The sequence below is a fragment of the Eschrichtius robustus genome, chromosome 4 (assembly GCF_028021215.1).
Source record: "Eschrichtius robustus isolate mEscRob2 chromosome 4, mEscRob2.pri, whole genome shotgun sequence".
In the NCBI taxonomy this organism is placed as follows: domain Eukaryota; kingdom Metazoa; phylum Chordata; class Mammalia; order Artiodactyla; family Eschrichtiidae; genus Eschrichtius; species Eschrichtius robustus.
This window is the reverse complement of record NC_090827.1, coordinates 53,386,375-53,400,274: the sequence shown is the minus strand read 5'-3', so window position 1 is coordinate 53,400,274 and position 13,900 is coordinate 53,386,375. Positions and strand designations below refer to the sequence as shown.

At 38.3% G+C, this 13,900-nt stretch overlaps 1 protein-coding gene across 4 annotated transcripts in view; it reads right to left on the bottom strand.

The window, feature by feature from the left end:
* Nucleotides 1–13,900, bottom strand: part of LIN54 (lin-54 DREAM MuvB core complex component) — a 68,103-nt gene that overhangs the window by 17,670 nt on the left and 36,533 nt on the right. For all 4 annotated transcript variants that reach the window (XM_068542763.1, XM_068542765.1, XM_068542762.1 and 1 more), the window contains exon 5: nt 366–582. In XM_068542763.1, the coding sequence (XP_068398864.1) occupies nt 366–582 (217 nt within the window). The remainder of the gene's footprint in view (nt 1–365; nt 583–13,900) is intronic.

Here is a 13,900-nt window from a genome sequence, read left to right as displayed (position 1 = left end):
AGCATTAATTATTGTTTTTAAAAAAATGGTTACTAGGGCTTCCCTGGTGGCGCAGTGGTTAAGAATCTGCCTGCCAATGCAGGGGACGCGGGTTCGAGCCCTGGTCCGGGAAGATCCCACATGCCGCAGAGCAACTAAGCCCGTGTGCCACAACTACTGAGCCTGTGTGCCACAACTACGGAAGCCCGCTCGCCTGGAGCCCGTGCTCCACAACAAGAGAAGCCACCGCAATGAGAAGCCCGTGCACCACAATGAAGGGTGGCCCCCGCTCGCCGCAACTAGAGAAAGCCCACGTGCTGCAGCAACGAAGACCCAACACAGCCAAAAATAAAAAATAAATTAAAAAAAAAAAAATGGTTACTAACCTTGCTGAAGAGGCTGAGTGTTTGTACTGGGATTCTGACTAACTGCCTGGGTGGAGCTACTGGCTGTTGTGGCAGTAACAAGTCGGACATAATGAAACTTGCTTCCGGGCACTTGAATCTGCTGGACATTGGGAGCAGTTGCCAGAGGAATAATTGTCTTAAATTGTGATGTGCTCACTCCTCCAACAGTGATGGTCTGCACAGCTGATTTCACTGCCTAGTGAACAATACAACATGGCTCTCATTAATCTGCGATTTTATTTTCCTACTTCATTTTTACTCATGACAACCGCTCAAGTAAAAAAGTATGTTTCTGAATTTCATCAAAAGCTGTTGAAAGGAACAACCTGTTCAAAGAGAAACGAATAGTAATAAATACAGGAGTGAAACCAAAATTAATGAGTTCTACCATCCCTAGTAGTTAACTTCCTTGACAGTCCAGGTCAGATGACTTGCTATGAAGAAACTATTACTTAAATTGCAAGAACTCACACAGTTTTGTTAACATCAGTTAAAATTTATAAGAAAAAGGTTATTTAAAAACTTTCAGTATTAAGCCTCATATTCAGAAAGAAAGGACACAGATATTTGGTTTTACTGCTACCCACCAAATTAACTACAGCAAATTTCATTTTCACATGTCCTAAAAGAGAAAGAAACCCCAAAGAAAAGCCCTCATTAAGTCTAGCCAATTCTGAAAGGCTTATATAATATTCCACAGATACAAATGTACCCACTAACCTATGGGTAGAAGGCCAAATTCAATCCAAAATTACCACTATTTTGGTTGTCTAGGGAAACCAATTTTGGATGATTCAGATCTGACTCAATATAATCATTTTAATCATTTTTAATCCTTTCCTTCAGTCCAACAAAAAGCAATGTGACTTCCCAAAAAGCTAAATGAAACATCAAAAGCAGAACAGAACAAAAGCCTTTTAAGATGTCTCCAACTGATGTTTAACCAACGTACGACAGACTGTCATACAAAGCAAAGATCCAGACAAGATTCTCTAATTAGTTCTATGGTATTATTTTATAAATAATTACACCATTACCTATTCTTCAAACAGCCCTCATACCAAAAGACAGGTGACATGACTGAGGAAATCTATATTCATTATATGGATGATAATTTATAAAAGAATAATTCTGAAGAATTTGAACATTTTCATAAAAGTACAGGGGAAAAAAGGAAGAATGTCATTAGTTTGGAAACTCTACAGATAGTACTCAAAGTAGATTACTTCAGCATAAAATAATTCACACATTATCAGTAGGCAGAGGCACCACAGAGTAGATTTAAAATAAAGATAAGAGATAACAGCCACGATGGTGAGTTAAATGAAAACATAAAACTTAAGAAAAGGGATAAAATGTGTACATATGGAAGCTACTGAAAAATCAAGCAACCCATGAGTCAGATGTGTACAATGGTACAAGAGACACTGTCCTTGGTCTATCGACTCAAAATGAAAAAAGAATACTATTTCCAGAAACAAGGTAGGGGAAGGGGGGTGGATAAACTAGGAGTTTGGGATTAACAGATACACACTACTATATATAAAATAAACAACAAAGACCTACTGTATAGCACAGAGAACTATATTCAATATCTTATAATAACCTATAATGGAAAAGGATCTGAAAAAGAATATATATATATATGTATAACTGACTCACTTTGCTGTACACTTGAAACTAACATTATAAATCAACTATACTTAGGTTGAAAATTTTCTTTAATAAAAAAAAGAAAAATAAATTATGTTTAAAAAAAAGAAACAAGGTGCCTCAGACGTAATAGTTAAATTTACTGGGTACCTAACACAGAGGACATTGCTTTTGAAAACTCTAAGATTATCTGATTTAAATCTAGCAACCACATTATGAGCTAAGTACAGCATGGCACAAGTACCAGGGCTGGTTTAGTTAAGTTTGCACAGTATACCCTTTTTCCAACTCTACGTTCAACTTTTTTTTGTCTTTTTTTTTTTTTTTGGCCATGCTGCGCGGCTTGCAGGATCTTAGTTCCCCAACCAGGGATCCAACCCAAGCCACGGCAGTGAAAGAGCAGACTCCTAACCACTGGACCGCCAGGGAATTCCCTCAACTTTTCTGTATCCTAAACTTCAAGCTACAACTCTTACAAGCTGTAAATAACTGGCTCTTTTAAAGATTTTTTTTCTGATGTGAACCTTTTTTTCTTAAAAGTCTTTATTGAATTTGTTACAATATCGCTTCTGTTTTATGTTTTGGTGTTTTGGCTGCCAGGCATGTGGGATCTTAGCTCCCTGACCAGGGAGCGAACCCGCACTCCCTGCATTGGAAGGTGAAGTCTTAACCACTGGACCGCCAGGGCTCTTTTAGAACATAGCCAGATCTGACTATATTTTTTATCAGCATACGTCTATTTACATCTAACATAGTTAATTAACTGTTTAGATTTAAATCTACCTTTGGACTGTTTCCTATTTGAACCACCTGTCCTCTTCTGTTCCTTTTTCTCTCCTTTTCTGCCTGCTTTAGTGTTAAATGTTTCATCATTTCATTTCCCCCGTGGTAGCTTGTTATTTATACATTATGTTACTATTCTTATAGTAGTTGCCCTAGAGATTACAATGTTCCATGTAGGAATTAAATTAGTACTTACACATCACGAAGACAATAAAAGAACCACACAACTGTTAACACTGTTTATTCTTGCCCCATCTTTGTGCTACCATTAAGTATTCTTTAATTCTCCATATAATTTAAACTCTGTAAGACATTCATTTAGATATACCCACAAATTTACCCTTTCTGTCCTTTCTATACCCTTTCTGTGCTTCCATTTGGGATCATTTTCCTTCTGCCTAAAGAACTCACTTTAGGATTTCCTCAAGTGCAAGTCCGCTAATGAGAAATTCTCTACACTTTGGTTCTCAAAAAATGTCTAATCCTTTTTTTTAATCTCTCTTTTGCTTGATAAAGTCATCTACTGAATTCTTAATCTCAGTTTTCAGTTTGAAAATATTCATCTGATTCCTTTTTATAGTTTCTAATTCTCTGCTGAAGTTCTTCATCTTGTTAAATAAATTTCTGAATATATTAATCTTAGTTATTTAAAAAGCAAATCTGATAACTCCACTACCTATACCTCTCTGTCTTGAATAATTTGGTCTGGTTGCCTGATATGCCTAATGATTTTTGACTAAGTGCCAGACACTGGTTACAGAAAATTAAGTAAACGCCCAATGATTTTTGACTAAGTGCTAGACTTCGTTTGTGGAAAATTAAGTAAATAATTTGAGGCTTAGAATGATTTTATATTTCTCCAGAAAGCATTCACTTCGGCTTCTGGCAGGCAGTTAAGAGTAGGGGCAGATTACCCTAAACCAATAACAAACTGAGCTGATTGGAAGCTGAGCTTCAATCTTTGGGAGGCCTTGTCCATTTCTGGTTCACTCCTCCCCCAACCAGGACTCCAGTATCTACCAGGCTTCCTCCTCCTTGTTGGCACCTGAACCCAAAGTTTTGTCCACAAGGTCTATAAGACTGACAGGTCTGCTCAGCTCCTCAACTTTCTGGGACCACTTTCTGCTCATCTTCTCAGTCTCTCAGCCACAACTTACAAATCAGCAAATGCCCTAAGGAGAAGGGTCACACTGAACACCAGGCAACTTCTCTCGGCTTCCCGTGACTTCAGGATGGTGGCCTATAATGTCCTGACTCTCCTGGTAGGTCTCCAAAACCTTCAAACAAATTTTTTAAATACATTTTATTTTTCTTTTTAGTTGTTCTTGGTGGGACAGTTGGTCGCCAACAAGCTAGTTCTGTATAGCAAAAACAGAAAATCCAGCTGAGTTTTAATCTAGGTTCCAGCATTTCCCAGTTGAGTGACCTTGTGCAAGTAACTTAGCTTCTCTGTGCCTAAATTTCCTCATTTGAAAATGTCAAAATGGCACCTTTCTCATAGGTCTCATAGGATTGTTATAAGGATTAAATGAGTTAAATTATATAAGGTGCAAATAATAACTCATCACATATTATAATGCTCAGTAAGCGTGTATCATTATCATTATGCCCATTATAGATGGAGAAACTGAAGCTCAGAGAGATTTAGTAACTTCCCCAAGTTCACACAGCTAAAAGTAGAAGAGCCAGGATTTGAACCAGAGCCAACTCCAAAGCCCACTTTCTTAAGACACTGTAATGCCTCCTACTGTAGACAGTTAATGAACAGTTACTAAATGACTGAATAAAAGTAAATAGCATTTAGTCCTCAAGAAATCTGTTAAGAACTAAAGTTGCACATCTGGCTCTGAGAAACATGAAAGTATTTTTTTAATCGGTTAGTGTACTGAATAGAAGTATAAATAGCATTTTTTAAAAACTTTTTGATTTTAAAATAATTTTAGATTTCACAAGAAGTTGCAAGACTAATACAATGTTCCCATGTACACTTTCCCCAAAAGAAAAACATCTCACATAACCACAGGACATTATCAAAACAGTAAATTGACATTTGGTATAATACTATTAACTAAACCACACAACAGACCTTATTCAGATTTTACCAGTTTTTATACAGACTTTTTTTTGGATGTACACTAAAGACTGTATAAATTCATGTAACCTGCATCACCATCAAGATACAAAATTGTTCCATCATCACAAAGAAACTCTCTTGCACTTCCCTTTATAATTACAACCCTAACTCTTGGCAACCACTGATTACAATGCATTTTTTTAACACCTAAAATACTAAGTAACATATAAAAGCTACCAACTTTGTAAAAGACAAAAGCATTTGAATACTACACTTAACTGCTTTGAGAAGTCACAAGTTGGTACCTTACTTGAAGTAGAGTAGCCTGAGAAACTCCGTGTGAATGCCTCTCTGAACATACCACATTACCAGAAAAACAGTTCATGTACATTCAACAGAAATCTTCAGTTATTGCTATTTCCTGATTTACACCCTTGACAACTGGGTTAAAAAGCAAATATCATAATTTAAATTCAAAATAGCTACATTTAACATGTATTGGTAATTGTCCAGAAAAACATGGACTTGAAAGATTTTTTAAAAAATCTGTACTATTTCCTAAGCCATTTCTATTTACACATTTATGTCATAATTATATACAGGAATAAATGTCTTTATTATTTTCCAATTAGCAAATGCCAGAAGTCCTTGCTTAGTTGAAGATTTACCTAAAAAAATTTTTTTAATTAAATTAATTTTTTTTAAAGAAAGGGAAAAATAAAACACTCTTCCTGTTCTGTAAATGAGGATTCCTATTTAGTGCACTTGGAGATTGACAGACAGCTCAACCAATATCCAAACCCTGAATTTGTGGGATTCCATATAAATATGTTTGCTTTTTTGGGGGGGGTGCGGGGAGTACACTTTGAAATTTGGTTCTGTTTGTAAACACAGCCTAGACATCATTGTTTGGACATACGAGCTTTGGTTCCAGTTTGTCTCAATCCTGTGTGTATTCTGGCGAGCAACCTAACACTTCTTTATATTTTGTCTCTATTTGTATGGAGAGAATATTACCACTAAATGAAATTCACATACTGCTTTAGGACACCTGCACAAATTTTGCTGTTCTGAACGGACATTAAGTTGGTATTTGCTGAATCTACTACAAAATCATATGCTGGTTGGGTAGCATTTACTATAGTGCGTTTGTTTCACTAAACATAAGCTCTTCAAGATCAGAGATTACATGAAACAACCTACTTCTGTCACATTAATTATGAAACCCTGAGGTAAACAAAATTAGACAAAGGTCTTTGCTATGGGAATTCTTAGAGTCTTTAATATGCTAATGAGCATGACAAAACTCCTAGATGGGTATGGTATAGAGTGTTTCCCAAACTTACTTAACAATCCCTTTTTGGGGAGAGAATGATTCTCTCTCTCTCTTTTTTTTTAATGTGAATGTAATACATTGGTGCAAGATAAAGTATCATGTAATGACACCCGACAGGAAATAGTTTTTCACAGAAGTTGTACTAGAGAATGGTAGAAGACATACAATGAATCCTAAGTACCCTGCACCTTGAAAGTCGTAGTTGTGAAATCTCTTAAAGTTGCAATTCATATGCATTTCTACATAGAATATGACTTAAGACTAGGTTTTAGAGCTAAGTAACTGGTCACTCATTTTTGCGTAATTTCATAAGAGGATCCGATGTTTTTCTTTTTTATTGAAATACAGTTGACATATAACATTGTATTAGTTTTAGGTGTATAACATCATGACCTGATATATGTATATATTGCAAACTGATTACCACAATAAGTTTAGTTAACATCCATCACTGCACATAATTATAAATTTTTTTCTTGTGATGCGAACTTTTAAGATCTACTCTCTTAGCAACTTTCAAATATATAATACAACCTTATCTATAGTCACCATGCTGTACATTACATCCCCAGAACTTATTTATCTTATGACTGGAAGTTTCTACCTTTATGACCACCTTCACTCTTTTCGACCACACACCCTGCCTCTGGCAACCACCAATCTGTTCTCTGTATCTATGAGTTCTTTCTTTCTTTTTTTGGATTCCGTATATAAATGAGATCACACAGTATTTGTCTCTCTGTCTGACTTATTTCACTTAGCATAATGCCCTCGAGGTTCATCCATGTTGTCACAAATGTCAGGACTTCATTCTTTTTTATGGCAGAATAATATTCCACTGTATATATGTCTATGTCTGTGTGTTGTGTGTATCACATTTTCTTTATCCATTCACCTGTCGATAGACACTTAGGTTGTTTCCATGTCTTGACTATTGTAAATATTGCAGCTTTGAACACTGGGGTGCATGTATCTTTTCAAATTAGTGTTTTCATTTTTTCTGGATAGGTATCCAGGAGTGAAATTGCTGGGTGGTATGACAGTTCTATTTTTAGTTTTTTGAAGAACCTTTACACTGTTTTCCATAGTGGCTGCACCAATTTACATTCCCATCAACAGTGCACCAGGGTTCCCTTTTCTCCACATCCTTGCCAACACTTGCTATTTCTTCCTCTTTTTGGTAATAGTCATTCTAACTGGTGTGAGATGATATCTCATTGTGGTTTTGATTTGCATTTTCCTGATGGTTAGTGATGTTCAGCACTTTTTCATGTACCTGTTGGCCATTTGTATGTCTTCTTTGGAAAAATGTCTATTCAGTTCCTCTGCCCGTTTTTAGATCAGATTGCTTGTTTTTTAATTGAGTCGTATATGTTCTTTATATGTTTTGAATTTTAACCCCTTATAAGATATATGATTTGCAAATAATTTCTCCCATTCTGTAGGCTGCCTTTTCATTTTGTTGATGGTTTCCTTTGCTGTAGAGACACTTTTTAGTTTGATGTAGTCCCACCTGTTTACTTTTGCTTTTGTTGCCTTTGCTTTTGGTGTCAAATCCAAAAAGTCACTGCCAAAACCAATGTCAAGGAGCTTACCTCCTATGTTTTCTTCTAGGAGTTTTATAGTTTCAGGTCTTACATTCAAGTCTTTAATCCATTTTGAGTTAATTTTTGTGTATGGTATAAGATAGTGGGGTTCAGTTTCATTATTTGCATGCGGCTGTCCGGTCTTCCCAACACCCACTGTATATTCTTGGCTCCTTTGTTGCAAATTAATTGATCACATACGTGTGGGTTTATCTCTGGGCTCTCTATTCCGTTCCATTGATCAATTTATCTTTGTTTATACCAATACCACACTGTTTTGATTACTATAGTTTTGCAATATAGTTTGAAATCAGGAATTTATAGGGTTCCATCTTAATATGCTTTTTAAAAAAATTTGTGACAAAATGTTTATAGACCATAACTTCATGGAAAAACTATGTTTATATTATCCTAATTCCCAAACTTTAGGTTACTAAAATAAACCTACCAAGAGTCAAATTAGAAAGTTTTAAAATGCCTTCAAGCTAAAAGAGACAAATGAGAAAATGAGAAAAGATAAATATATGTGACTAAAAACAGAGTCAAACCTTGAGATGGGTAGCAGAACTTTCAACACTGATTTACTTACTGACTGGTGAAATAATATGAAATAGGTTAAGGTATTCATTTGCAAATTTTTCATGGATATTAACTTATGTTTTATTCATAGTCATGAGTTATAGTAACAAAGATAAGTAATTTTAAAGTGATGTGCTAGTATCTATGGAAGAATTCAAGGTAAGGGTCAAATGACCATATCAGGCAAGTTTAGACAATGTGCTCTATAAGGCATCAGCCTTCCAAAAGTCAGAAACCAGGGAATTCCCTTGTGGTCCAGTGGTTAGGACTCTGCACTCCCACTGTAGGGGGCATGGGTTCAATCTCTGGTCGGGGAACTAAGATCCCGCAAGGCATGCAGCATGGCCAAAACAAACAAACAAACAAAAATCAAATCAGAAACCAGCCTTACTAAGGATTAAAATGTACTATCAAGATAGGGTAAATAAAAAAATATGGGATTAGCCTAGGAACAGAGTGCTAAAGATCAAAGGAATAGATAAAAGGACCCATATATTAGAAAAGTTCATGATGAAATTTGGCATCAATGGAGAATCAGAGTTATTTAATAAATGATATGGATTAGCCATTTAGTCTGAAAAAAAAAAGCTGGATCCCTGTAACTCATTCCTTGTAACAAATTCCAAATAGATCAAAGATTTAACCTAAAAAATAAAGCCAGTACTGGCATAAAGCCAGACATATAAACCAATAAAACAGAATAGAGTCCAGAACTAAACCTGTGCATACCTGGTCAAATGATTTTCAACAAGGGTGCCAAGACCATTCAAAGTGGAAAAGACAGTCTTCTTAACAAATGGTGCTGGGAAAACTGGATAATGACATGCAAAAGAATGATGTTGGAGCCTTTCCCAACATCATATACAAAAAATAACTCAAAAGGGATCCATAACCTAAACCTAAGACCTAAAACTAGAAAACTCTTAGAAGACAACACAGGGCAGAAGCTTTACAATATTGGATTTGGCAATGACTTATTAGAGGATGCCAAAGGCACAGGCAAGAAAAGAAAACACAGACAAACCAGACTTCCTAAAAATTTTTAAATTTTGGGTCTCAAAAGATACTGTCAACAGAGTAAAACGGTAACTCACAGAATAGGAGAAATTTGCAAATCATATATCTGATGAGGGATTAAGATCCACAATATATAGGGAACTTCTAGAACTCAAACAAATCAATTCAAAAATGGGCCAAGAATTTGAATAGACATTTCTCCAAAGAAGATATACAATGACCAATAAACACATGAAAAGATACTCAAACATCACTAATCATTAGTGAAATGCAAATGAAAACTCCAATGATATACCACCTCACATCCATTAGGATGGCTACTATCAGAAAAACAGTGTTGTATCCTTTTTTTAAAAAAATTGAGGGCTTCCCTGGTGGCGCAGTGGTTAAGAATCCGCCTGCCAATGCAGGGGACACAGGTTCAAGCCCTGGTCCGGGAAGATCCCACATGCCACCGAGCAACTAAGCCCGTGCGCCACAATTACTGAGCCTGCACTCTAGAGCCCAAGAGCCACAACTACTGAGCCTGTGTGCTGCAACTACTGAATCCTGTGTGCCTAGAGCCTGTGCTCCACAACAAGAGAAGCCACCACAATGAGAAGCCTGCTCACTGCAACAAAGAGTAGCCCCTGTTCGCCGCAGCTAGAGAAAGCCCGCAGGCAGCAACAGACCCAACACAGCCAAAAATAAATAAATAAATTTATTAAAAAAAAAAAAATTGAAGTACAGTTGATTTGAAATGTGTTGGTTTCAGGTGTACAGCAAAGTAATTCTGTTATGATATAATATGAATCGATTCTTTTTCAGATTCTTTTCCATTATAGGTTATTACAAGATATTGAATATAGTTCCCTGTGCAATACAGTAGGACCTTGTTTATCTATTTTATATATAGTAGTGTGTATCTGTTAATTCCAAACTCCTACTTTATCCCTCCCCCTCCTTTCCCCTTTGGTAACCATATGTTTGTTTTCTGTCTGTGAGTGTTTATTTCTAATTTGTAAATAAGTTCACTTGTACCCCTTTTTATAGATTCCACATATAAGCGATATCACGTGGCATTTGTCTTTCTCTGTCTGACTTGTAGTTAATGTGATGGTCTCTAGGTCCATGCAAGTTGCTGCAACTGGCATTGTTTCGTTCCTTTTTATGGCTGAGCGGTATTCCACTATATATATATGTGCCACATCTTTTTTATCCATTCATCTGTTGATGGACACTTAGGTTGCTTCTCTGTCTTGGCTATTGTAAATAGTGCTGCTATGAACATTGCGGTGCAGAGAAACATTTATCTTGGAGCTTGGTTCACAATTTAAACTCCTGACCTTCAGCTTTGATGGTGGGCAGAGTGTATCAATTCTCCTGATTAGGGAGAAGAAGAAAGCAACACCAGCATGGAAGCATCCAAACCCGAGCACAGTGAGAGGCCAGAGTGGGGGAGTGCTCCATGGGTGATGTCTGTGCCATCAGTTTGGAGAATCAACACCCTCATTTTCCAGTGGAGGAAACTGAGGCTCAGAGGTTAGGTCATCACATCAACGTTGCACGGCTAGAGAGGGATGGACTTTGACATGAACCCAGTCTTAGGTTATCCAGAGTCCTTGCAGAGGGCGCTGTGACCTTGCTCAGCTGGAGAAGGGCTCCATAAAGGAAGGTGGACTTGCCTTTGACGGGAGCCTGAGATCAATCAGTGCCGGACACTTTTCCCTTCATAACATGGTCCCTGGTGACCTTGAGCTCCAGCTGATGGACACCTCTGGCCACCTCTCTCTCTTCAGGGCTTCAGGCTGGGACTCCAGCTGAAAGTGAAGGTTGAAGGACACGTGTCCTACTCTGAATGTCACCACATGCTGACCCCTGGGGGAGGAATAAGGAGTAACTTGCCAAGGTCATGTGTGGGCAGTGGCTGAACTTAAGTCCAACAGAGGACTTTGTGAATCCATGTCCTCCCCTTGAGGTTGGCAACGGCTGGTTTCTCCTTCCTCGGACCCACGCATCCGTGCAAATACCAGACTCTTCTAATAGGTAAGGGAGAACCAGGAGCCAGGTCATCACAGCTGCAGGAACCAAAAGGATGCAAATCCACTGACCTCGTCGTGTCCAGCTGAGCGCACATTCAGAGACGGAGCACACTGCTGAAGTCATGCGGGCAGAACCCGAATCGGAACCCAGACCGCCTGCCTCCCAGCCTGGGGCCTTTGGGCCACATGGCCTTTGGGGTTATCCTTGAAGAGGCTGGCTTTTCTTTCTCTTTCCTGCAAGAAGCCGGCAGGAATCTTTCAAGCCGGCAATCCTGAGTCTTCATCTGATCGCTCTGCTCACAGAGCTATTTTGGCCAGATCAATTTAAATGGGGTGAAATTCAATGGCATGGGAGTGAATGGCACAAAAACAGAAACACTTTAGGCCCTTGGATAACTTTTAAGAATGGAAAAGATTAAAAAGCTTTAGAACTACGTGTTCTAACCAAAAGAACAGGTCTTTTGAGACAGATATCTAGAATGGCCAAACTGCAGCCCAATGTATAAATACAATAATATAGTAATACAGTAATAGTAATCATATAGTAGTAATACTGTAGTAACAATGATAGGTAATAAGAGTAATACTAACAACAGTAAGATAGTAGTTTGAGGATTTACCATGTACCAGGTGCCCTGCTACGTGGGCGCCCTGCAGGCACAGGGTCTCATTTAATTCTTGCCCCGGCTGTACCATCTGGGCATGGTCATTAGCCCCATTTTAGGGGTGGAGGGAACTGAAGTTCAGAGAGGTGGATTCCTTGTCCAAGGTCACACAGAGAAGTGAAGAGCTAAGATTCTAATCCAGGGACACCTGCCTCCGAGACAACCTGAGACGATTTTTGCAAAGGTCACTGGACTCGGGGCAATGCTCCCCCAAAGCAAAAGGCGACCTCAGGATTTGGAAGAGGTGGGGTCTCTTCCCCCCGGTGCGCAGGGAAAACCTCCCTCCGGCCCCGCGCACCATACTCAGGGCCGCGGAGCCTCCCTCCACCGGCAAGGTGGCTGGGCTCGGAGTCTCCGGGTTGGGCTCCCTCCGTCCTTATACAACGCCCCCTGTCGGCCCCTTGGAGCGTCTCCCGGGTCCGCGCGGGGCGGGCTGTGCGCGGGCGCGCCCTCCAGCGTCGGCGGGCTGGAATGCACTGCATGGCGCCAGGACCTGCAGGTGGGCGCGCACCTGGGGCCGCAGCATCCGGATGCGAATTCCCTAACCTAACCTCACAGCGCTGCCTTCTCCCACCATGTATGCGCCTCTTTCCCTCCCCTCTTTCTTTCCTGTTCTGCCCTTTCCCGTCACTTCCCATAATCTAATTAAATCAATGGAAGTTTCTCCGGGAAAAGGCACTAAAGCATATAGAATTCAGCCTGCAATTTCAGGATTTCATAGGCCCCTCTTTATCTCATCCGTAAATGTTCTCACTGAGTATCTTAGCAGAGCTTCTTGGATGTAACAAAAGAACCAGGGCATTTTAAATACTGCTATTTCCCCCACAAAGTCCAGTTTCAATAAATAAATGGAGAATAGACAATAAGAAAAAGTGTTGGCAAGGATATGAAGAAATTAGAACCCTTGTGCATTACTGATGGGAATGTAAAACAGTTACAGCCATTGTGGAAAACAGTATAGTGGTTCTTCAAAAAATTAAATATTATAGCATTACCATATGATCCAGAAATTCAGCTTCTGGGTATACATTCAAAAGAACTGAAAGTAGGGTCTCCAAGAGGTATTTGTACACCCATGTTCATAGCAACATTACTCACACAAGCTAAAATATGGAAAAAATCTAAGTGTCCATCCACAAATGAATATACATACAATGGAATATTATTCAGCCTTAAAAAGGCAGGAAATTCTGACTGGTGAACTTTGAGGACATTATGCTAAGTAAAATAAGCCAATCACAAATAAAGGACAAATAACATATGATCCCGGTTTTATGAAGTAGAGTAGCCAAAGTCACAGAGACAGAAAGTGGAATAGTGACTGCCAAGGGCTAGGGAGCGCGAAGAATGGGTTTAGAGTTGCAGTTTTCCAAGATGAAAAGAGCTCTGGAGATGGATTGTAGAGATGATTGCACAATAATACGAATGCACTTAATACCACTAAACTGAACACTGAAAAATGTACATAAAGATGGTAAATTTTATGTTGCATTATTTTACCACAATACAAAAATTAGATACCCACCTTGCAAGATGGGTTATAAAAATCAGTCAGGATCAAACTGATACAGAGGCTAATATTAATTTAACCATTCCATGAAGTTTAAAAAACAAGTCTATCTGTTCTTGTACTTAATTTGTAATAAAAGAATATTATATGTAAAATAATTACATAAAAAAACCAAATAATGATTTTTTAATGGATAAATATTTTAAAATATTGGAGTAAGGAAGACTTATCTAAGCATAGCTCAAAAACTCAAAATTCATACTTGAAGACACTATTTTGACAAATTTAAT